The following is a 25,852-nucleotide window of genomic DNA, read 5'->3' on the forward strand; positions in this document are numbered from 1 at the left end:
ATGCTAGCCCGCTCTTTCCTCTTGAGGTGCTAGCCAGCCTTTGGGGTGTCAGAGGGGTGCTAAAAAAAAAATAATACAAATAATAATACAGCTCTTGCTTCAATATACACCTTGTCTTCAGTGGCGTGCCCCACAGAAACTCTGGTCCACCACCAGTATTCTTCCAGGGTGAATGATGGCCAGCATCATTCAACACATTTCATGTAAGCCCAGGAGGACATGGACACATCACCATCTCAGGCCTGGGCTCACAATAACACCCCTCCCTGCAGTTGTTAGGGCTGCCAACTCTGCCACAAAGAGAAGAGGAAGAAGACCTGGAGATGTGACGGAAAAAGGAAAAAACTTCAAGCCAAAGTAAAGTTCAGTGTTGATGTAGGGTTTCAAAAGATGATGTTTTGATGTTGGCAAATATGCTATATTCTTACGGAAGTATTCCTTAAGCCTAAAAAGACCTGAAATAAACAGCTATGAAGCCAATGCAACTGTGATTCTTAGCAACTGTAATGGACAAAAAGGAACTTAGAGTAAATAAGTGATGGACAGAGGGCCCCATAAGATCAACCTAACACAATCAGAGCACTATTGGAGCAACCGAAGGTCCTATGAAAAAACTTTTAAAAAGGCAAAATTTGCATAGATTTAGGAACAAGCCTCGCAATGTGACAGTGCTCAGGCATCGAGCATTGCATTATGGGATGGAGGAGAGGTGGTGTGAATACTTTCCACATATTTTGACAGTTGGGATATTGCAGGGGACCACGGCCGAGCTGTCAGCAAGCTAATAACGGCAAGAAAAGTGCAATGTGGCGTGGTTTCCAAACTTTCCAAACAAAGGACCAGTTTACAGTCCTTTCCAACTAGGGGGGCCGAACTTTGGCCAGTAGGAGAAGAAATTGTTCAGGCGTCAGTGAAAACAAACAGTTCCCTTTCTCTGGTATTAGGGGGTGGAACAGTTCCCCATTGTTGGTGTCATTGGAAGAAATAATGCCCCATTATTGGTGTCAGCGGGAGAAATAGCATACACCATTGTTGGTGCTGGTGTCAGTGGCAGGAATTAGGCCCCATTGTTGGTGTCACTGGGAGGAATAGTGTCTCAAGGGCCAAATAAAGGCCTGCAAAGGGCCGCATCTGGCCCCCAGGCCACAGTTTGGAGACCACTGCTATAATGCCTGCTATCCACAACATGTTTGAAATGACAAAAATAGGTTTAAAGAGACACTGGGGGTTATTTACGAAAGGCACTTGAAAGTGCAGTCGCTGTAAATCCGAGGGGGACATGCAAGGAGAATAAAAAAAACGCATTTTGGCTTGCACATGATTGGATGATAAAATCAGCAGAGCTTCCCCTCATTTCAGATCTACCCCTCAGATTTAAAGCGACTGCACTTCCAAGTGCACTTTCAGTGCAATTTCAAGTACACTTTGCACTTGTAGTTTGCACTTGTAGTGCAAAGTGGATTTGCCTTTCGTAAATAACCACAACTGTCACAATCAGGGCAAAGGGCAATGGGGGTTATTTACGAAAGGCAAATCCACTTTGCACTACAAGTGCAAAGTGCACTTGAAATTGCACCGAAAGTGCACTTAGAAGTGCAGTCACTGTAAATCTGAGGGGTAGATCTGAAATGAGGGGAAGCTCTGCTGATTTTATTATCCAATCATGTGCAAGCTAAAATGCTGTTTTTTATTTTCCTTGCATGTCCCCCTCAGATCTACAGCGACTTTACTTCCATGTGCACTTTCAGTGCAATTTCAAGTGCACTTTGCACTTGTAGTTTGCACTTGTAGTGCAAAGTGGATTTGCCTTTAGTAAATAACCCCCAGTGTCTGCAGATAGCCCACTCCCTAGCCCCCCCTGCCGGTCTATGCTCCAGTGATGGTCAGTGTCAAAGCTAAGACAGGAGAACAACGTCACTACCCCCCTCACTGAACAGTGTTTTGGGCTCCATTGAGGTCCACGTGCTGTCCCATGAAGAAGGTCTCATGCTTGCTTATACCTGGCAGCTCCACTCCGAGAGCTCCTGTGGTGCCTAAAGACAGGGAGGGAGTGTGGCTGGGAAACTACAACTGCCTGGAGGTGGGCATTGTGCAGATAATATCATTTCTTTAAGACCCTCTGTCTGTGCTGACTAAAAGCATTCCGGTACCTGAATGAAGCTGAATTCTCTCCAGTTTAAGGCACTATTGACGGAAGGGATGGAGGTCACCGCCAGCAAGGAGAGCAATCCAAGGCTCATAATGCCGAATGAGATGTACATTTCCACTCTCCACACTTCTTCTTCATTCCACGAGTTATCCACGTTACCATGAACCTACAAAACACGGACCGTTACATCATTGTAGACAGTTTAACAGATTGCTTATAATAAAATAAAGCTTAGAGGATGGGTGGATATGCTGGCATGATCTGACTGTCCAAAGGTGACTCCTAGATCAGACATAAACATGAATACTTGGGTCACCTGAGCATTTGTGTTTTTTGCAATAGAGTGAAGATATGGAAGTAATATGCACACACCTTCAGTACCAGTTTATTTCAGAGAGACACAATAGTGATATTACAAGGTTTCCTTAGCAGTCCAATCATTATTTCCTCTGAAATCTTTCAACTGGTGACATTTATAGTCCACAAATGTAAGAATGTTGCCTGATACAACTAACATTACAAAGATGACCCTGTGTTTATGTCCGCCTTAAAGATGAACTCCAGGTTTACTTTGTTTTCCCCACACTTGTAGCAAGTCCTCTCCTGTGTTTAAAGTAGAACTTTTGTTAGAAAATTAGGTCATGCTAGATGACTTCAGGCTAGCCCCTTTTTGCAGGTACTGCTACGTAAAACATTAATAATAAGTGTCTATATTGTTTAAAATCCAGTAATACAATATCACACCCTGCTCTGCACATGCTCAGTTGCTCTCCATTTTTGGCATTGTGCTTAAAATCAGAGCCACTAGAGGCTGATCTGCTGACAGCCTAAAGATTTACTGCTGCTTGGTGGCTCTTGGCTTCAGCAAAAAAATCACAGCCTCCGGGAACAATGCAAATGCTAACAATGCAAATGGAAGCAATTTACAGCACACACTAATTTTGGTAGCATAATTATTTAATGTGGAATGTACGTTCCTTGCTAAAGAACATTATTTATTATCAAGTTGTTACGGGAATAGTTCCGCTTTAAACTGATTCATCGAAATCCCCTGCAAACCCAGATCTCCACAATATAACTTTTTAAAGGCGCAGGAGCTATCTTGAGCCTACCTCCTGATCTGTACCGTTATTAGCTTTCCTTACCATCAATTACCATATTTTATTCTGAATGAATTTTGAATTCTAAAAGAATATTCCCCAGGATCACTTCAGACATTCAGGCTCAAGCAACTGATCATCAGATTGCACAGCTAAAGTCTGCAGCACCCAGTGCCCAGCAGGGAGGAGTATGCACATTTAAAGGATAATGTGCCATTTACAGAAGCCTGCCAGCCCATCACCACCTGAGGCAGAGCAAAGACCAGCAGGAAGACACAGGGATGACGTCACTGGGTCTCAAAATATTGATTGAAAATGTTTTAATTGCATGTTGATATGGGGGGGGGGGTGAAGGAAGAACAAGGGAAAGTATTATTTAGACACTTCAGAATTAAGGTGGGTGGCTTAAACGTCACACTTCAAACATGTACTAAAAATGCAGCGTCTGCCTATTCTTTTGTTTTTGTTTGTTTGAACTATCATGTGGTGATTGTAAAGTCTTGTTTTTTTTCTAAAAAAATAACAAACATGTTATGCTTACAGTATCTCACAAAAGTAAGTACACCCGTCACATTTTTGTAAATCTTTTATTATATCTTTTCATGTGACAACACTGAAGAAATGACACTTTGCTACAATGTAAAGTAGTGAGTGTACAGCTTGTATAACAGTGTAAATTTGCTGTCCCCTCAAAATAACTCAACACAGCCATTAATGTCTAAACCGCTGGCAACAAAAGTGAGTACACCCCTAAGTGAAAATGTAAATTGGGCCCAAAGTGTCAATATTTTGTGTGGCCACCATTATTTTCCAGCATTGCCTTAACCCTCTTGGGCATGGAGTTTACCAGAACTTCACAGGTTGCCACTGGAGTCCTCTTCCACTCCTCCATGATGACATCACGGAGCTGGTGGATGTTAGAGACCTTGCGCTTCTCCACCTTCCGTTTGAGGACGCCCCACAGATGCTCAATAGTGTTTAGGTCTGGAGACATGCTTGGCCAGTCCATCACCTTTACCCTCAGCTTCTTTAGCATGGCAGTGGTCATCTTGTAGGTGTGTTTGGGGTCGTTATAATGTTGGAATGCTGCCCTGCCCTCCAGTCTCCGAAGGGAGGGGATCATGCTCTGCTTCAGTATGTCACAGTACATGTTGGCATTCATGGTTCCCTCAATGATCTGTAGCTCCCCAGTGCTGGCAGCCCTCATGCAGCCCCAGACCATGACACTCCCACCACCATGCTTGACTGTAGGCAAGACACACTTGTCTTTGTACTCCTCCCCGCCACACACGCTTGACACCATCTGAGCCAAATAAGTTTATCTTGGTCTCATCAGACCACAGGACATGGTTCCAGTAATCCTTGTCCTTAGTCTGCTTGTCTTGAACTGTTTGCGGGATATCTTGTGCATCATCTTTAGAAGAGGCTTCCTTCTGGGATGACAGCCATGCAGACCAATTTGATGCAGTGTGCGGTGTATGGTCTGAGCACTGACAGGCTGACCCCCCACCCCTTCAACCTCTGCAGCAATGCTGGCAGCACTCATATGTCTATTTCCCAAAGACAACCTCTGGATAGGACGCTGAGCACGTGCACTCAACTTCTTTGGTTGACCATGGTGAGGCCTGTTCTGAGTGGAACCTGTCCTGTTAAACTGCTGTATAGTCTTGGCTACCGTGCTGCAGCTCAGTTTCAGGGTCTTGGCAATCTTCTTATAGCCTAGGCCATCTTTATGTAGAGCAACAATTCTTTTTTTCAGATCCTCAGAGAGTTCTTTGCCATGAGGTACCATGTTGAACTTCCAGTGACCATTATGAGAGAGTGAGAGCGATAACACCAAATTTAACACACCTGCTCCCCATTCACACCTGAGACCTTGTAACACTAACGAGTCACATGACACCGGGGAGGGAAAATGGCTAATTGGGCCCAATTTGGACATTTTCACTTAGGGGTGTACTCAGTTTTGTTGCCAGCGGTTTAGACATTAATGGCTGTGTGTTGAGTTATTTTGAGGGGACAGCAAATTTACACTGTTACACAAGCTGTACACTCACTACTTTACATTGTAGTAAAGTGTAATTTCTTCAGTGTTGTCACATGAAAAGATATAATAAGATATTTACAAAAATGTGAGGGGTGTACTCACTTTTGGGAGATACTGTACCTGCTCTGTGCAGTGGATTTGCTCTGTGCAGCCTGGATCCTCCTTTTCTCAGGTCCCTCTTTGACGTTCCTGGCCCCTCCCTCCTTGCTATCGGGACACCAGAGCCAAGTGACAGCTTCCTGCGTCCATTCCTGCGTCCCGTCCCCTCTCTCTCCTGATTGGCTGACTGACTTTGATTAACAGCAGCGGGAGACAATGGCGCAGCTGCTGTGTCTCAGCCAATCAGGAGGAGGAGTCTCGGACGGCTGAGACACTCGTGGACATCGCTGGATAGAGATGGGGCTCAAGGAGGTATTAGGGGGGCTGCTGCACACAGAAGGCTTTTTATCTCAATGCACAGAATGCATTAAGATAAAAAAACCTTCTGACTTTACAACCCCTTAAAGGCTTCATGTACACTACAGCACCTAAACTCAACTCCATACAAGTCTATGAGAGATTTATTTTCACTTCCTGTTGTGGACATAAAATGAGAGAAAATTCCTTCAATGAGACAAGAAGAAAAAAACAGGCAGGGGTTTTAACCCTTACCCACTGTATCAAATATGTAAAAAATGGTTTTAGCTGTATATATACTTTATAGTAGAACTAAACTCTCTCAATCAACATTAACCATTTTTATTCCTTATGCTACTAGCCTTGGTAAATAGATAGGAAAGTATATCATAGTTACTTGATTTAAAGGGGTTGTAAAGGTAATTTTTTTTTTCTTTAAAAATAACAAACATGTTATACTTACCTTCACTGTGCAGCTCGTTCTGCACAGAGTGGCCCCGAACTTGCTCTTCTGGGGTCCCTCGGCGGCTGTTTCAGCTCCTCCCCGCAATAACTAACCACCTTAATGCGAGCTCCCTCGCATGGTGGTTAGTTATTGCGGGCGCGCTCCCCTGATACAGCCGGCGGCTATAGCCGCTCGCTGTATCACTCGGCCCCGCCCCCGGTGCGCCGCGTCATTTGATGTGATTGACAGCAGCGCGAGCCAATGGCTGCGCTGCTTTCAATCCATCCACTATAGCCAATCAGCGACCAGGCTGATCGGCTGAATGGAGGTCGGGAACGAGCGGCCGAGTTTCGAGGTGTCAGGTAAGTAAAACGGGGGGGGCTGGGGGTGGCGGTATTATCAAAAGTTTTTTCACCTTAATGCATAGAATGCATTAAGGTGAAAAAATGTATACCTTTACAACCCCTTTAAACTTTTTTTTTATTCCTTCCATTGCTTCCTGGTTTCTGGCCTAGGCCTAAATGATGTCATACATCCCCGGAGTCCTCATGGGCATTTGTTTTTCTTTCATCTGGAGGAGGGGAGGAGAAGTGGAGGAAGAGCACACCCTCTTGCCTGTGTTTCCTCAGATATGGCTACCCTTTAGAATTTGTAACGGAAGTGACATTCAGTCGCCGTCATCTTGCTACACCCCGCATTTGTCCACAGTAAGGATACAGTAAGAAGGCGGACATCTTGTTACACCCACCGCAGTCTTGCATTTCACACTTATTTTTACCAGTAAACTCTGCATATATCGTGAAATACAGGATTTAGAACTCCAAGATTTGATGTTGAATTTTAAAAGTAACGGCAAGCCTGCTAATCTCACAGGTTTGCTAAACTGACAGAACATCACTGCTTTCAAAAATCAACATCAAAACAATCTGACGGACTTCTAAATCCCGTATTTTATGATATAAGCTGAGTTTACTGTTAAGAATAAGTGTAATAATGCAAGACTGTGGTGGATGTAACAAGATGTCTGCCTGCCGCCTTCTCAGTGTATCCTTACTGTGGAGGAGTGCGGGGTGTAGCAAGATGGCGGCGATGGAACGTCACTTCCGTTACAAATTCTGATGGGTTGCCATATCTGATAAAACACCTGCAAGCCTGTACTAAGGGCAGATGGATTCCAGGAAGTAAATGCTACATGAATCCTTTGCCCACAGGTAGAAATGTTAGAGGGTGTTTTTCAAAGTGATATCTCAACAAAATAAAAACATGGAGACATGCATGGATGAGTGAGTTTGCTTTGAACAATTAATTAAACAGCATTTTTAGTTTAGTTCGACTTTAAGCAGACTTCATGAAAAAGCAGTTTCATTCGCTGTTAGCCTACTGCATGAACATGTAGTTAAAATGACACTTTTTATTTAAAGCGTTACTAAACCCAGGACCCTGCATTTACTATATCTGGTCCCCCACAGTACACAGAACATGGAAATGCAATTATTTTAGTAAATATAAACTGCTATACCTTTTCTCATCAGCAGTATATAGCAGTCTTGTGACTTCTATCAGTGTCTGGTTAAAACTTGTAGGAGGAGTTTTCATCCTCCCCTGATCGTCCTATGAGGCTGCGGGGCCCCTGACTCTCTGTCTGGACAGTGCTGACTGCTCCTGTGGGTCACATGCACCCTCCCAAGAATAAATAAACTATGGCAATTCACACCAAACTGAGCATGTGCAGCTTGCCCCCAAGGCTCGGTTCTATCAGCAGATAGATTGGGGAAAGTAAAAGAAGAGGAGGTTAAGAGAAAACAGGATCAAGCAGCCTTTTTACACAATGCAGAGGATTAACCCCTTAGGTTCAACAGTGAGTATAACAAGCATGCTTTACTGCATATACAGATTGATTTTACTGTCGTGTGTTTAGTATCACTTTAATATCGGAGGCCCTGAGTCATTATCACTCAAACATCTCTCACCTGTTGATAAGCAGTATTGAGAAATGAGTAGCGCTCGGACCTTCTCATAGGCAAGCACATGCTGTAGACCACATGGACGGCTGCAAAGAAGTAGCTGAGCAGACCGAGCTGTTTCCGACACTGCAACCAGTTCTCCAGCCAGTGCGGGAAGCGTCGGTACTTTGTGCCATAATACAGCTGGTGGGCCCCGGCCAGGAGCCCCGCCAAGTACACCAATGATAGGAGAGTGATGGCCACGATTGGTAAGGTCTTATTCACAATCTCTATAGGGATCTTGTAGAAGTCACTCTGCTGGTTTTTTACGTACGGGTGAATGATGTCCCTGATGAAGGAATAGATGAAGAAGAAAGTTGCCAGGCTGATGGCCACCACGACAGGACCCTTCCACGGGGTGAAGAGCCGGAGAGGCAAGTTTTCAATCTCTCGGGAAGAAGATAATGTCCCCATGTCAATTGGAATAAAGTTCATCTGACGAGCAAGCTCTATGACGTGATGGCGCGCCTGGACGTTATTGCTGCAGATATATACCTGAAAACACCACAGAAGGTCATTAGTATGTAAAAAAAAAAAGCCCACCTCATTGTAGGAGCCTTTCAGGTTTTTTTTGGGCAAGTTTCAGCTTTTAAGACATCATATGACTCATGACGTTCCTTGTTTATGAGTTCTAATAAGTGAAACACTCCTGATCATTTTTTAGCAGCAAGCATATTCTGATGGCAAGTATAATGCTATAATGAAATACTTGCCTAAATGATCCCAGCTTTAAGGGCCAGTTTTACATTGCCGCACTGCGGTTAGGCTGCAGCATGGGTGTCCCCGCATTTTCCCATAGATTTTCTATTTGATTGTGTGTTTTTGGTGTGTTTTCTGATGCAGCATGCAAGACTTTGGGTGCACTTTCAGAAAATACACCAAAAATGCGCAATCGAACAGAAAGGCTATGGGAAACCGCAGGTTAAAAGAGAAGTATGAGGTTTTGGGTTTTTGCAGATTTATACTTACCTAGGTGGATGCAGCATCGGTCTGATGCTGCATCTCTGTCCCTCGGTGCCTCTATACTGGAAACCGAGTGATCAAACACTGCAGATTGCTCAGGTTCTCAGAGCTCTCTGAGCAGAGAGCTGGTGACTGTCACTCACCGCTCTTTGCTCTTCCCCCCTCCTCACTCACTGAAGCGATGGGCTGTGGAGGGGGTGGGAGCGGCCGGCTCAGGCTCTCAATGGCTCGCTGAGAGGCTAAGTCGGGTGCCAGTCCAGGCATGTGGGTGGATCCTGACCCCAGTGTCGCGGTCTTGCCCGAGCCTGGACAGGCACTATGACGTCAGCAGTCAGCAGACAGCAGACTTCAGCCCGCTGTCTGCTGAAAACGAGTAACAGGAGTGCAGAACGAACTGAACTCCTGTGATGCACAGGAGAAGTACAGCCAAACAAGCATTGTTTATAAGTTCATAAGCGTTGAACATAAGTTCTATGTGCTGGTTTTAAATATAATTAATTTTATTTATGTTTGTTTAAATAAAATTATAAAACTGTTCTAGTCTGCTCTGACAGCTACTCTTTTCACACAAGGAGCTAACATTCTCCACCCCATCTGCAACACATCCGACACAAAAAATATGTATGTGTTTGATCTCCACTGTGGTTTTTATTTTTTTGTGCTATAAACAAAAAAAGACCGCCAATTTTGAAAACAAAAAACTATATTTTTTACTTTCTGCTAGAAAACATATCCAATAAAAAATGGAAAAATCGAATTTCTTCATAAATTTAGGCCAATATGTATTCTGCTACATATTTTTGGTAAAAAGAATCCCAATAAGCATATATTGATTTGTTTGCGCAAAAGTTATAGTGTCTACAAACTATGGGATACAGTCTATACTGGAATTTTTATTTATTTTTTATAAACTAGTAATGGCGGCGATCAGTGACTTATAGCAGGACTGTGATATTGCAGCGGGTAACTGGACACTAATTGACAATTTGTGGGAACCAGTGACACTAATACAGTGATCAGTGCTAAAAATATACACTGTCACTGTAAAAATGGCACTGGCTGGGAAGCGAAGCTAGGGCAATCAAAGTGTCAAATGTGTTAAATATGTGCCTAGCCAGTGTTTTTGTGTACTGTGTGTGTGATGCTTTTACTCAGAGAAGTGATGGATTTTCTTTCCCTGCTTTGCAGGGATTATGACTAAGCGAACCTTGATTCGTGAAATGCGTTAATCTTGCCATGCCTGCATAGAGGTCTCATGATGTCTTATGATGTATCTTGATAGATTTTTATCTTCAATAAAGTAATTATCACTGCTTCATACCTGGGAGTGCGGTCAACCTTTCTTGAACCAAAAAAAATCCATCATTTCCTCCCTGTGATAATGGAGCTCTGACTTATTTACATAGACAGAGCTCCGTCCTGTGTGTCTTCCTGATGATCAGCGGGTGGCGGTAGACATCCATTGGCCGACACCTGCTGATTGACTTCTGCTGTGACAAATCACAGCAGAAGGGACACACGCCTGCCCCCTACCTGGAAGTATTATGTATATATATATATATATATATATATATATATATATATATATATATATATATATATACATATATATATATATGTGATTCTGCACAACGCAGCCATCCTGTAGCAGTAAATCTGCTATAGGGCAGTTGGCAAGTGGTTAAAAAAGTCACTAACAAATTAAAGCTGAACTCCAGCTAACACTTTTTAAAGTGGAACTAACCCCTTTGCTTTAAGCCATTACAGCAACAGTTTTCAAGGGGGCAAACAGAGCAAACCCAGAAGGAATACCAGAAGAAAATGAAAGCACCCATGACCAATGATGCTCTGACAGTGCATCTGTGGAGGGCATCATTTGATGGGTAAGTCTGACTTAATGTGCTAATATACTATGAATACTAGCACATTATGGCTTAAAGTGGTTCTTAAACCACTCTATACTGTATACACCATCAGCACTGCCTCTTATTGTAGTATTCCCCTCTGGGTGTGATTTATAAAAATAAATGCTGCAAATACCTAATTTCACTGCCGAGATTGCGATCACATGACTGGCCAGCTTTCTCCTTTCCTCCTCTGAGAGATGCAGTGGGCGGGGCTGAGATTCCTCTGCTGATGTCAGCCTGGAGGGGAGGAGGAGAGGAGGAGATAGCTGGCTGGTCATGTGATCGCAATCTTGGCTGCTAAATGAGGTATTTGCAGCATTTCTATTTATAAATCATTCACAGAGGGGGACACTGCAATAGGAGGCAGTGCTGATTGTGTATACAGGTTAGTTTTATGAGAGCAGCAGGAGGGGGGAGGGGCAGCTCACACACAGAGAGGGGAGGGGGGAGGACACAGGAGCAGAGGGGAGAGCAGATAGCAGGCTGCTGATGACAGAGGCATGTAAACTGACCACGGTGTCTGGTCTCAGCAGCCATGATACACCGTGGTCAGTTTACAGAGGGGAGGGGAGAAACTGTCAGGATCAGCCAGGTTTTTTAGGTGTTACAGGGGGCCAAATGACACAGGACAAGCACTGTGTCATATAACATGCTTTAAAGGAGCAGGATTCATTTTTTTGGGGGGGGTTAAGAAGTGCTTCAAACCTCCTGGTAAGAAATATAGTGGGGTTTGTTTCCACTTAAAGGTATACATGATATAGATGGTTCTGTGTAAGAGGTTTCAAACTTACTTGGCTGCTGGCATCCTTTGGGCCGAGTTGCATTGCCCATGCAGAGATGACATTGAACCCCTTAACCACATAGCAGTCTGGGAAGAGGGAGGACAGATATTCGGCATTGGATTCCGGGTACTGGTCCACTCGCATGTTATTGCTCACATCCACCAGAATCTTCCCGCTTAGTAAATGCTTCAAGTCCCATAAAGAGGAATAATGTTCTCTGTGTATTGCTACAAAGATGATGTTGGCTTTCAAAATGGCATCCTCATGGTGTGTCACATCCACCACGTGTGGGAAAAAGTCGGCGGCACATTTTGGTTCTCGGCTTCCGATCACCACGTGATAACCGCACCTTATAAGCCGGATGGTCAAGGATTTGGCAAAGTCTCCACTCCCCAGTATGCCTATTGTAGTTTTTTCCTCTTTGACGCCATTTGTGCCATTGGGTAAGAAAGAGTTGTTCACACTCTTTGGACTTCCCATCATTGTGATGGACTCCATAGTTTAGTAGATTGTCTTCTGTCTGTTATTACTGGAAAAACAAAAAATAGCTTTTAATTCTTTTTTGACTTTGACAAGACATGAAACTTACGGCCCGCACACACGATACGAAAATCGGAAGTAAAATTTTGTCCGACGAACGATCTGCCGATTTTTGGATCGTTAGTACGGTGCTTTTGACAGCCGATTCCGATTTTTCGTCCGACAAAAGCTGGATGTGCAGACTATAAAATTTTTGTCGTACGTGAACCCAACGTCTGATTTTCATTTAATTATTACGGAAATAATTGTAAGCAAGACTACGCATGTTCAGAAACAAAAGAATACATACAAAACTATTCAACACATGACGTCACTTCTGAAGTTGCATTCTGTCACATGAGAATTTTCGTATAGTGAGTAAACTCTTCGCTTTCGACATGAGACTAGCATGCAACAAAAAATAGACGAACGGTTGTCTGAAAATCTGATTGTGTGCATTGTACAATGCAATATCTGCATATACTCTCCATGCCCCCTCCCCCTGCATAAATCGCCTGCTGATAGTATGCCCAAAGCTGTGATTAAAAAAAAAAGTTCGATTTATAATGATCTTACATCCGTCTTATTGCAAGGGCGTCTTTTTGTGAGATTTAGCTGTTTTGTATTCCCCAGGATCTCGCTGGGAGGAGTGTTTCATCACTTGTCTAGGCGCTACAGGTGGAAGATTGGGTAAATATAAAGCTAGGTAGGTTCATACTTGTGCGTCTGCATTTTCATACTTTTTTTGGATACGTTTTTCATGTGCTGTCACTGAAGTCTATAGGGTCAAAACCACACTATGCACCTTTTTCCAAGTCACGTGGAAGCGTGGTGCATAGGTAGGAACAGGCCCTATAGACTATAGGAGATTTTTCTTCTTGTGCATTTTGAATGGAGACTTAAACGTATGGCCAAAGCCTGTCTCTTGTGGTTCACAGGGGCACATTTACTTTTTCTCTCCTGTGACCGAGAGTTAGCTGATGTCTGTTTCCATTATCAGTTGACATAGCAGAGCCACACCAGGCTCTGGAAGGACCCCGACAATATTGTCAGGATCCACTCAGCTACATGATTAACAGCTAGCTCTGCCTCTCAGTGAGCGGTTGAGAGTCAGAGCCAGCTTCACCCGCCCTCTCCTCTGCCCGGTGCTCCATTAAGTGCTGAAGGGTGTAGAGCAGAAAACGGTGACTGATAGCCACAGCTCTCCACTCTGAGTAGACCGAGAACTGAGCGATCAGTGGTCATGTGATCACTCAATTCTCAGTCTTATTGCTGATATCTGATTCCTCCTGTATTGAATTACAAACTGTTGGTGCTATATAAATCCTGAATAATAATTATAATAATAATAATATGGGACAGCTGCAGCATAGGAAGTGAATATGAATGCTTATTTTTTTTAAAACCCCAAACTTCCCCATTAATTTAAAGTAGTTGGATATAACGCAGCACTCCCACTATATAAAATTACCTATTCGAATAGGGGTTGTCCCTGGAAGTTTGAGAAGGTCTGGGCACCGAACACTGACTGATATGCTTAATATAGTGTGTGGGATTAACCCTTTCGTGACTAAGCCTATTTTTGAAATTTGGTGTTAACAAGGTAAAATCCGTATTTTTTGCTAGAAAATTACTTAGAACCCCCAAACATTATATATATATTTTTAGTAGAGGATCTAGAGAATAAAATGGTGATTGTTGCAATATTTTATATCACACGGTATTTGTGCAGCGGTGTTTTAAACACAAATTTTTGGGAAAAGGACACTTTCATGAATTTTAAAAAATCCAAACAGTAAAGTTACCCCAATTTTTTTGTATAATGTGAAAGATGATGTTACGCCGAGTAAATAGATACCAAACATGTCACGCTTTATAATTGCACGCACTCGTGGAATGGCGACAAACTACGGTACCTAAGAATTTCCACAGGCGACACTTTAAAAAATTTTTACGGTTACCCTGTTAGTCTTACAGAGGAGGTCTAGTGCTAGAATTATTGCTCTCGCTCTGACGATCGCGGCGATACTTCACATGTGTGATTTGAACACCGTTTACATATGCAGGCGCGACTTCCATATGCGTTTTCTTTGCTGTGCAAGCTCGAGGCGACGGGGGCGCTTTCAAAAAATTTTTTTTTCTTATTTATTTTATTTATTTTTATATTTATAAATTGTGTTAAAAAAATTTTTTTTTTTGATGACTTTTATTGCTGTCACAAGGAATGTAAACATCCCTTGTGACAATAATAGGTGGTGACAGGTACTCTTTATGGAGGGATCGGGGGTCTAAAAGACCCCCGATCCCTCCTTTGCACTTCAAAGTATTCAGATCGCCGAAAACAGCGATTCTGAATACTGTGTATTTTTTTAAAACCAGCGCCATTGGCAGCCGAGTAAACGGGAAGTGACGTCATGACGTTGCTTCCGTGTTTACAATTAGGAGGCTGGAAAGAAGCTGCCCACGGCTTCGTTCCAGCCCACCCCCAGCCGCCGGAGGCAGCCAATTGGTCACCGGGCCTCCTGATCGAACGGGAGGCCCGGTAAGAGCGGCGGGAGACGGCGGGTGGGGGGGATGTCCCCTGCCGCTCCTCCGGTATAACAGCTGAGCGGCTTTTAGCCTCATTGGTTGTTATACTCGGATAGCTGATTGCCCACTCTAAACAACGCTACCGGGATGATGCCTGCAGCTGCGGGCATCATCCCAGTATAACCCCGGAAAGCCGAGTACGCACATCTGTGTACGCTCGGCGGGAAGGGGTTAAATATGGGAAGTCATAGGATCATGTAACAGCATTGGTATCCCCGCAAACTATCATAATATAGACCATGTCTTGCATCTGAATTACGCTAATAATGATGGGCAGCGATCCCTTCGGGACTATGTACAACCTAATTGTGTTTAGCTCAGTATATTACTTAAAGTGGATGTAAACCGAAATTTTTTTTTTTTTTTATGTCATAATGTAGAGTATAAGATTTCCTATCATTTAATCCCAGTCTTGCCACACACAGTTAATCCATCTCTGAGCAATCCTCTTTTATTGTTCAGGGAGATAAAACTTGACAAACAGAGAAAAACTTTGTCAAATCCTCCCCCTTGCTGTGAGTGACAGGTGATTTACATCTCGTGCACTAGCCTAAGACATGCATTATTTTTTAATTCCCACCCCCACTCCTTTCTTCAGCAGCTCTGCAAGGATTGGCTGTTCCACACCTCACCATGATTTGGCATGCTGAAGTCATGTGGTTACTTTCCTGTCTTTTCACTGGATGTTAGAGATCATAGCAGAAGTTCAGTGTAAGAAATACACAGGAGAAAATGCATATTGACAAGGGGAGTGTAGAGGTGGGCGGGGAGTCTACTGACATCACGACTCCACCCACCGAGCTCCAGACAACAGACCCGCCCACCGAATCTGCAGTTTTTCGGGTCTCATAACAGACAGAGGGGAGACATTTGACAGGTAAAGATACATGCAGGAGGCGTGTATATCCTTATAGATAACCCCTATGGCAGTAGTTTAGAAAGGATGACATTGGGTTTACATCCACCTTAAGGCATTTGACACTGTTGTTACTCTGTTTTCTAGTCTTGCATAACTTGTACTATGTACTATATTCAATAAAGCACCACTGTTTGTTAAAAAAAAAAAAAAGTTGGATATGGCCCTTGCATATACCCAGAGTGACTGGATTTGGGTGATACAAAGAGATGAAACAAATCCTCCTACATAAGTTGTACCTGTTTATCTGCAATCTCCTCTTCTCTACATTCCTTCAGAATTGATGAAGCTTGTATCAGCTGTCAGAAAAAAAGGAGATGGAGAGCTGAAGTAACACACTGCAAAGCTCAGTGAGGAGAGATCTGAGATCTGATTGGAGGGAAGGGACACCCATCACCCCCGTCACCATTTTATTCTTGATGGCAGGAAAACTTGTCATAAGTGAGACATACTGATCATAGAGGAAGGAGGTAGCAGACACAAAAGACACTTAGTGCTCTGGAATGAGACAAGTACACACTATAGAGGGAAATGATTTGTTTGTATTTCATGACTGAGGTTTACAACCACTCTCACATATTTTCTACAGGTAAATTTTGGACCTACCATCAGTAGATTTTTACAGTGGGAATAAGCCGGGGCAATATACACGGAAATTTCACTGCAAGGTCTTCTTTAAAGTAAAAACCTTTTTTTTTGTCAGCATTTTCTAAAACTGATTGCTAAGCAGAAGGGTCAACCTTTACTATAACCACCTAAACATTCTCAGCATCTCCATGCAAAAGTCTTTGCATTTCACAAAAAATCTCTCTAATTTCACATCAGTTCTGCAAAGTCATTTGGTAAAAGCTTTGAGCGAATAAAGTGAGACGGGATGGCAGTTCTGGGGCAATCTGTACTGTTGCTTTGGTTGCAGGGAAAATAAATTTGGATCATAGCTGGCGGCAGATTGAAATGAGATGGTACATTTTATTACAATTAAATGACAAAAAGTATTGTAAAGCATTAAAATATGTTTTATCACTTTCTTGAATGCAAGCAGAATTTTCCTTACATGGAGATTTTTGTGGGATTTACAGTACATGTACAAAGTATATAATGTACACCTCACTTATGTAAAATGCTATTTTCAAAATATCTATTCATTAAAGGATAAGTCCACATGTACACAAGTATTTAGCACCCACTGTCACATTTAAAAAATAGCGCAGCTGTGCGGGGCTTCACCCACACAGCTTCATTATTTATTCACAGAAATCTGTAAATAAATAACCTACAAGTACCATGTTCCACTGCGGCAGATGGCTTGTAGTTCTCAATGAATTGGGATCAATGTCCTGGTAACTGTCTGCCCTTATGGAGATACCGGCAGAGAGCTCTCAGCAGTGTCAGCAGGAGCCTGACATTGTGCCCACGATCCACAGATCGCAGGTGCAATGCTCTGCAGACTTAATTGTAAAAAACAAGTACATGCAAATTTTGTACCTGCAACATCATGTGCATTTATTATTTTTTTTTAGAGAGCTCTTTTTTTATTCAAACTCCCTCCAGGGCTGGGACAAAGGGTGGGCAGGAGGGGTGGCTGCCTTGGGCACTGTGGTATCATGTGAGGTAGGGGGGCACCCACAAGGAGGTTGGAGGGAGGGGATTTGTGTTGAGAGGGGGAATTTGGGGGGGGGGGGTGGCAGGGGATAAGAATTGTTCTAGGAGGGGGGATTTGGGGAGGTGTGCTGTTGGTGATTTGAGGGGATTTGTGTTGGAAGGAGGGATGGGGGAAGAAGATTTGTGCAAGGAGGGAGGATTTTGGGTGTTTTGTGTTTGAAAAGGTAATATAGTAGAGTAGTGGAATTTGTGCTAGGAGGGGATTTTTTTGGGGGGGGGGTGGATTTGTTCCAGCAGGGATGGCTGGGGGTATTTGTGCTATGAGGGGGGATTGGGGGGAATTTGTGCTGGGGGGGGTAGAGTGTCTGGGGAGAGGGGTAGAGTATTTGTACTAGAAGGGGGGAATTTTGTTGGGGGGGGGGGGTGGTGGACTTGTGCTGGGGCATATGGGAAGTGAAAGGATTTGAGCTGGGGGTTAGAGGGGGAGCAAAGAATCGTGCTGGAAAGGGGACTTCAGCAGGGGGGCAGATTTGTACTGGGAGGAGGGGGAAATGCTTATGCTTAAGGGGCAAGCATGCACATTAGTGCTCAGTTTTTTTTAGGGGATTTTTGCTGACACATAGTGCCCTACACCTTGAAAAAAGGGGGGGGGGGCACAATTTGGCATGTTTGCCCTGGGCTCTAGGTGACCTTGTCCCGGTACTGACTCCCTCACATGATCCTTCTTTCTCTTGATGCAGTAGCTCTGAGCTCAGCATTTGAGACCTCTCACCTGTGATGGTGGTGTGAACAATAATTCTAAGGCTCTGTGAGCGACATCCTGGGAGTTTTCAAGTCAGGCCTCATGAGGTATGTAAATTGCAAACATCTAACTCTTTAAAGCGATTGTAAAGGAAAATTAAAAAAAAACAAAACAATAAACATCTCTATACTTACCTGCTCTGTGTAATTAAAAAGGCACAGAGCAGCCCCAAACCTCCACTTCTTGGGTCCCCCGCCAGTACTCCTGGCTCCTCCTATTTGTCCAGTGCCCCCAATGGGAAGCCGCTTGCATGGGGGTACTTGTGTGTGCTCGCTCCTGTGCCCCACTGCTGCATCTATTGACACAAGCATCAGGACTTTCCCCCGCTCCCTCATCACTGGAGTTGATTGACAGTAGCAGGAATCAATGACTCCTGCTGCTATCAATCTGCCCAATGTAGAGAGAGACAGCGGCGAGAGCAGCTGCTCTCATGTACATTGCTGGATCAGATTGGGCTCAAGTAAAAATAAGGGGGGGGGGGGGATCCTGCAGCAAAGACGGTTTTTTACCTTAATGGATAGTAATGGTATTGCACAGAGCAGCCCAGAGACTCCTCTTCTGGGGTCCCATGCTGGTGCTATCCACTCCTCCTCTTTTCCTCATAGCAAGCAAGTGACCTCATAGCAAGCCATGTGCTATGGGGGAAGGTGTGTGGGCAAACTCTGGAGCCGGGCTATGTGCATCCATAGAAACACACAGCGTGGCTTGTCCCCATCCCCGCTTCCTCCTTATAGGATTTAATTGACAGCAGTAGAAAGCAAAGCCTCCCACTGCTCTCTGTGTAGCCTGTGAATGCAGGAAGAGAGGAGCGTTGGATCTAGAGTGATATTGGGTGAGTATTTCGCGAGGAAGGGCACAGTGATAAAATATTTTTTGCTTTTATGCATATCTCATACCTGAGGGGTCACTTTGAAAGCTGAAAATCACTGTAATAGTCAATAATACTACAGTGATAGCTGTAATCTGGATTCAGAGTCCAACAGCTTCCCCACTGCACACTAACCACAGGAGGTTGCTCACTCGGCACTGCCGCCAGGGGCGCCCGGGTGCGCCCCCTCTCTCCAGGCCATCCCCCTATAAGCAATGGATAGATTCATGCATAGCATGAATCTATCCATGGCCGCCGCCCCTCTATTTATGCGTCCGGCCCCTTTCAGGGCACTGGGCGCATGAATTACAGCAACGTTTTTTTTTAAGCACCTGATTAGAGCCAGTAGCTCTAATAGTCTTCAAAATAGGTTGGGCTCAGGTCGCACTTGGGTGCAACCCAAGCCCACCCAGGTGTGTTGCAACAGCGAATAAATATTCGCTGTTAAAACACGGACCCTCATCCTGGTCAATCAGGAAGCGGGTCTGATACCCGTCACACGATTGGCTGAAAGGACAGGTGATCCTATTGGACGCCTAGGAGGAGGGGAGAAGACGCACGTCGGAAGTGAGGAGGAGAAGAGCCGCCGCTCCACGGATGCCTGATCCCCGCCGCCGCTCCACGGATGCCAGATCCCTGCTGCCGCTCCATAGATGCCTGATCCCCAATGCCGCTCCACGGATGCCAGATCCCTGCTGCCGCTCCATAGATGCCTGATCCCCAATGCCGCTCCACAGATGCCCGATCCCCACCGCCTCCACGGATGCCCGATCCCCATTTAAACATTAATGGCTGTGTGTTGAGTTATTTTGAGGGGACAGCAAATTTACACTGTTATACAAGCTGTACACTCACTACATTACATTGTAGCAAAGTGTCATTTCTTCAGTGTTGTCACATGAAAAGATAGAATAAAATATTTACAAAAATGTGAGGGGTGTACTCACTTTTGTGAGATACTGTATATATATATATATATATATATATATATATATATATATATATATATATATACACACATATATATAATTAAACATAACACATATTGCAGACAGCATCAGGCAGATGTGTTGCAATGGTGATAGGAAATAATACATCGTATATATATTTATAGATCGTGCAGTAAATATATCTATTTATAAACACTCTGTAGATTCTATTTATAGTGTAACATATTTCAGGTAGATGTGTTAAAATGTTGCAGGGAAATAAACATTTGTATGAGAAAATGCATTCCATAGAGATAGAAGGAATGGATGGAGTGCGGGGAGCAAAGGAGGAAATGAAGAGATGACTGTATCCATTCATCCATCCACCCCCCAGGATGGCCCCTCCCCCCCCCCCAGGTATACAGAGGTATACACTCACCTGTGTGTGATGGCTCAGGGTGACAATGTCCAGTGCGGGGACATCATAGAACGTCATACCAGTCTGCTGCCTGGCCGCCTGCAGACGAGGACTAGGATCTGCGCAGCCCCGCCAATCCCTGAGCGCCTCTAAGCAGCAGCCTGCCCTGCGGAGGGTGAGAGGATCCCGCTGATTGGCTGAGGCTGGCTGCGCTGTAGGAGAGAGGATGGAGCTGATGGATCATCCCTGGCTGCTGGATCCAGGGAAGGGTGAAGAGTGTTCCATGTATGATGGTGCGATGGTCTGCAGAGATAGGAGAAGACAAGGTGCATGGCTCTATTCACACTGACCGATGTCCCTGCAGGAGAAGATTAGTCCTGGATGTCCTTGTCTATGAACACACAGCAGGGTCATGTCTCTGGATGCAGCATTCAGAATTCTCAGCTCCAATTTTGGAAATGTTCTTTCTGGAAATGTCTCATAGGTCATTCAAGTGTCATTAACCCTTTTCGATGTCAGAGGGGGTTTCAATTTTTGTTTGCACACATTAATATGTACCTTTTAGACCTGACAATAAATTATTATTATTGTTAATAATAATAATAATAATCTATTTTCTGAAAGCAGGAACCTTAGAGAATAAAATGGTGGTAGCTGTAATTGTTTGTGTTGCTTGATTAGTACAGCTATTTATCAAACACATATTTTTAGTAAACAATAAAGTTCATTTTAGAGCTCCCACACACAAAATGTTACCCAATTTTTTGGTAAAGGATGAGGTTGCATCAAGTAATGTCAACAGAGGCGGCTCTAGGCTTTGTGAGGCCTTAGGCAAAACTTACACATGAGGCCCCACGGACTGGGACACTCTGTGATGAGGCCGCTATTCCTCAGGCTGCGGGCAGTATCTGATTTGTCCGTCAGCTCCTAAGCCACAGAGTCCCAGTGGGGGTAGGCGGAGCCGCCGTCGTCAACTTCAGTGATTGCGAACAGGCAAATTAGGCGGCCATGAGGCCCCTGTGAGTGCGAGGCCTTAGGCGACCGCCTAATTTGCCTAATTAGAGAGCCACCTCTGAATGTCAAGCCTTAAATTGATTACACCCGTGAAATGAGACAAACTTCAGTACTCAAAATTGTCCAAAGTTGTTGCTTTAAAAAACTTTACAGGTCATCAATTTATAACAGAGGTCTCCAACCTTTTCAATACAAAGGCCACATCATATATTTTACAAATGTTTGTGGGTCAACAAAAATCCCCATCAGAATCTCCCCTTATACCAGGTTCTCTTTTAGAGTCCCCCTTACATCAGGGTCCCTATCAGAGACCCCCTTACATCAGGTCTCTATCAGAAACCTCTTACATCAGGGTGCCTATCAGAGTCCCCCTTACATCAGGTCTCTATCAGAAACCCCTTACATCAGGTCTCTATCAGAAACCTCTTACATCAGGGTCCCTATCAAAGTCCCCCTTACATCAGGTCTCTATCAGAAACCCCTTACATCAGGGTCCCTATCAGAGTCCCGCTTTCATCAGGGTCCCTATCAGAGTCCCCCTTACATCGGAGATCCCCTTACATCTGGTCTCTATCAGAAACCCCCTTACATCAGGGTCCCTATTGGAGCCCCCCTAACATCAGGGTCCCTAATAGAGTCCCTATCAGAGACCCCCTTACATCAGGTCTCTATCAGAAACCCCGTTACATCAGGGTCCCTATCAGAGCCCCCCTAACACCAGGGTGCCTATCAGAGCTCCCCTGACATCAGGGTCCCTATCAGAGACCCCCTTACATCAGAGTTCCTATCAGAGACCCCCTTACATCAGGATCCCTATCAAAAACCCCCTTACATCAGGGTCCCTATCAGAGACCCCCTTACATAAGGGTCCCTATCAGAATCCCCCTTACATCAGGGTCCGTATCAAAGCCCCACTAACATCAGAGTCCCTATCAGGGCCCCCTTTAAATTGGGTCCCTATCAGAGCTCCCCTTACATCAGGCTCCCTTCCTCCTTTACTGAATTTTAAGGGATTGTAAAGTCTCATGGTTTTTCACCTTAATGTATTCTATGCAGCTTCTTTGCTGCAGTTGCCCCCAGGCCCCCCCCCCCTTTTTCTTACATGAGCCCATTCGTTCCAACGATGTGCATGAGCCCAGCGGCTCCAGCCGCTGGCTCTGTCCTCATTGGATCGACTGATAGCAGCAGGAGCCATTGGCTCATAGGCGTGCGCATGTGCCCAGGCACACCCTAATCACCCTGTGCAGCACAAATTCCCCCTACTGCCCTGGCTCCCTCCCTCCCCTCCCCCCACAGTGCTTCTGGCTTCCCTCCTCTCCTCTCCTCTCCTCTCCTGCTGACTGATGCTGCTGGGATGTTTTAGGATGAGTGGGGGAAGTGGCTGGTAAACATGTAATTTACTGGCCCCTTCTCTTTCTGAGTGAACATCGTAAGTGATTGATAGTGTGTATTTGAGCTTGGGTTGCACACCCTAATGTAATAGGCTGTGCACACCTATGTTCCCACTGCTGTCAATCAAATCCAGTGACGGGGAGCAGGGCTGAGTCCTGCTGTCTGTGTCAATGGACATAGCAGCTGAACTCAGAAGTGTACCCGCCTGGGTGCCCCCAGGGAAAGCAGCTCTCTGTGGGGGCACCCGATGAAGTGGAGGATCGGGGCTGCTTTGTGCCGTTCGGAAATGCACGGAAAGGCCCGAGGACAGTTCGGCTGACCTCGGCAAACCTCGGAAAGACTTTCCGAGGTCAGCCGAAGTGTCCCTGGGGCCTTTTCGGCCGTTTCTGAGGCTCTCTGGCGCCCCCCGCCTCTGGCCGCATGCGGTATTGCATCCCATTGAAGTCAATGTGGAACAAATTATTTTCATTTCCATTGACTTCAATGGGAAAACTCGCTTTGATATGCGAGTACTTTGGATTACGAGCATACTCCTGGAACGGATTATGCTTGTAATCCGAGGTTCCACTGTATAGGCAAATCTTTTTTTCCATTTTGGATAGTGTAAGGGAGGATTATAACCCCATGTCAGATTGTTTTTTGCCATCTGTATCCCATTGCGGAGATTTATCTTCACTTCCTGTACCATAGACAAACAGAAAGTGAGAGAAAATCCATGCAAATTCAGGGAATTCCTTGGGGACCACGAGGTCACCAGAAGTAGTGTCCCCATTTGAAGATTTCTCTTCTATTACTTTTCTAAGGACAACCCAAAATTTGGGATATTCTTTCACTTTCAGTGATAATGGTAAACACGACAAATAGAGAAGATGAATTTCCCTAACGGGCGCACAGATAGCAATACAATCTAACAGGTGTTCTAATCCCTCTCCACTCTATCCCCCCCCAAAAAAAAATATTTGCCCCTAGTTCTACTTTAAAGGATAAGTTCACCTTTCGTAATATGCAGAGCCAGCGCTACCTATCGGCAGAGGCGTCGTCAGGGGGTGGCTATTGAGGCTACAGCCCCGAGCCTGGGGCTAATAGCCCCGAGTCTCTTGTCCCGGTCCTAGAATGCAGGGGACAGGGGCGGACTGAGCTGTGGTAGCGCTGGCTCCGGCTCCAGCTCCAGATCCGCCCCGCCTGACTCTACTCTTGGTCACTGGTTGCTATAGCCGCCTAGCGGCTAGCAACCAGTGATGTCACTGCCCACTCTGCCCACACTGCCCAGCATTCAAAGCGGAGGAGGATTGCACTTCCTCCTCCTCCATGCTAGTGCTCATGGGGCCTGCCATTTCTGGACTGGAGCATCCCTCCGGTGGAGTGCAGAGCAGCAGGGATGGGGATACCTGGGCAGCAGGGAAGAGCCCAGGAGGGAGAGAGAGAAGACATCGCCATCCTGAGCAGCATCCCCAGTGCCTCTCAGAGCCTGCACTCTATCAGTCCTCGCGCGCTGTGACTGGAAGAGGAAGAAGGCTGGAATTACAATTCGGCCGCCGTGCAACATCGATCGGCGCTCAGGCGGGCGGCTCTCCTCCTCTCCTCTGGCTGCCTCACACACCAGCACCACGGCTGAGCTGCTGCTGCAGGACCTGGACACATGAAGTCTGTCTCCTTCTGGTCAGGTAAATCAGTCAGTGTGCGTATGGCAGGTACCAGGTCAGTGTATGTATATCAGGTAGGTCAGTGTATGTAGGTCAGTGTGGGTCAGGTAGGTCAGTGTGTGTGGGTCAGTGTATGTAGGTCAGTGTGGGTCAGGTAGGTCAGTGTGTGTGGGTCAGTGTATGTAGGTCAGTGTGGGTTAGGTAGGTCAATGTATGTCAGTGTGGGTCAGTAGGTTAGTGTATGTCAGGTAGGTCAGTGTATGTAGGTCAGTTTATGTCAGGTAGGTCAGTGTGGGTTAGGTAGGTCAGTGTATGTAGGTCAGTGTGGGTCAGGTAGGTCAGTGTGAGTCAGGTAGGTCAGTGTATGTAGGTCAGTGTGGGTCAGGTAGGTCAGTGTAGGTCAGGTAGGTCAGTGTATGTAGGTCAGTGTATGTCAGGTAGGTCAGTGTAGGTCAGTGTATGTAGGTCAGTGTAGGTCAGTGTATGTCAGGTAGGTCAGTGTGTGTAGGTCAGTGTGTATCAGGTAGGTCAGTGTGGGTCAGGTAGGTCAGTGTATGTAGGTCAGTGTGTCAGGTAGGTCAGTGTATGTAGGTCAGTGTATGTCAGTGTATGTAGGTCAGTGTATGTCAGCTAGGTAGGTCAGTGTGTGTATGTCAGGTAGGTCAGTGTGTGTGTCAGGTAGGTCAGTGTATGTCAGGTAGGTAGGTCAGTTTAGTGGTCAGCATTGATGGGCACTGGTAAGCCAGGCAGCAACCAGCAAGTCAGCCTACCCCCCGCCACACAACCACACAACCCCTCTGCCCAACCAAAAAAACCCAGCGCCACGAGAGCCCCCCCCTGCCGTGCCAGCCTTGGACTTCGGGCTGAAGCCCCTGCCTATAGGCAAGGTAGGTGCCGACCTAGAGTGCACATCAGTCGGGGGCTCTGCCAGGGCCAAATCTAGGGGGAAGAATGTGCCACGGGCACAGTATTGAGAGGGGCGCCACTGGTACCTCTAAACCGTGCAGTGCGATCCGCACCGAGTGCAGACTCAGTGAAAGTGTCGCAGGCTGCCTGACACAGCGCTTTCCCGCACAGCTGCGGAACCCCCAACTGAATCTGTACCCGATGCTTCAGTGACAGCCAGAGTGAGCGAGAAATTCTCCTCCCTTGCTCTGCCCATATGATAGAGGCGGGAGGGCTTACTCTCACATGGAGCTCCGACATCTGAGGGAGCAGGACTGGGACAAGGGGAGACAGCAAGGGTAAGTTTTTTCCATGGGGGGAGAAGGGGCACCAGCAGGGGCGCTCGTGCATTAAGGGCGCATGAGCGCCTCCCCCTTTATCCTCGCCACCCCCCTATATGCATAATAGATAGATTTATGCATT

General features: G+C 45.4%; 1 protein-coding gene across 1 annotated transcript in view; it reads right to left on the minus strand.

The window, feature by feature from the left end:
• Positions 1 to 20,889, minus strand: part of STEAP2 (STEAP2 metalloreductase) — a 40,718-nt gene extending 19,829 nt beyond the window's left edge. Inside the window, exons 1-4 of the mRNA XM_073629703.1 lie at positions 20,457 to 20,889; positions 11,802 to 12,321; positions 8,108 to 8,635; positions 2,151 to 2,315 (exon numbers count right to left, since the gene is read on the minus strand). Of these exons, the coding sequence (XP_073485804.1) occupies positions 2,151 to 2,315; positions 8,108 to 8,635; positions 11,802 to 12,290 (1,182 nt within the window). The 5' untranslated portion in view covers positions 12,291 to 12,321; positions 20,457 to 20,889. The remainder of the gene's footprint in view (positions 1 to 2,150; positions 2,316 to 8,107; positions 8,636 to 11,801; positions 12,322 to 20,456) is intronic.
• Between the last annotated feature and the right edge of the window lie 4,963 nt (positions 20,890 to 25,852).

The sequence above is a fragment of the Aquarana catesbeiana genome, linkage group LG05 (assembly GCF_042186555.1).
Source record: "Aquarana catesbeiana isolate 2022-GZ linkage group LG05, ASM4218655v1, whole genome shotgun sequence".
Lineage (NCBI taxonomy): Eukaryota > Metazoa > Chordata > Amphibia > Anura > Ranidae > Aquarana > Aquarana catesbeiana.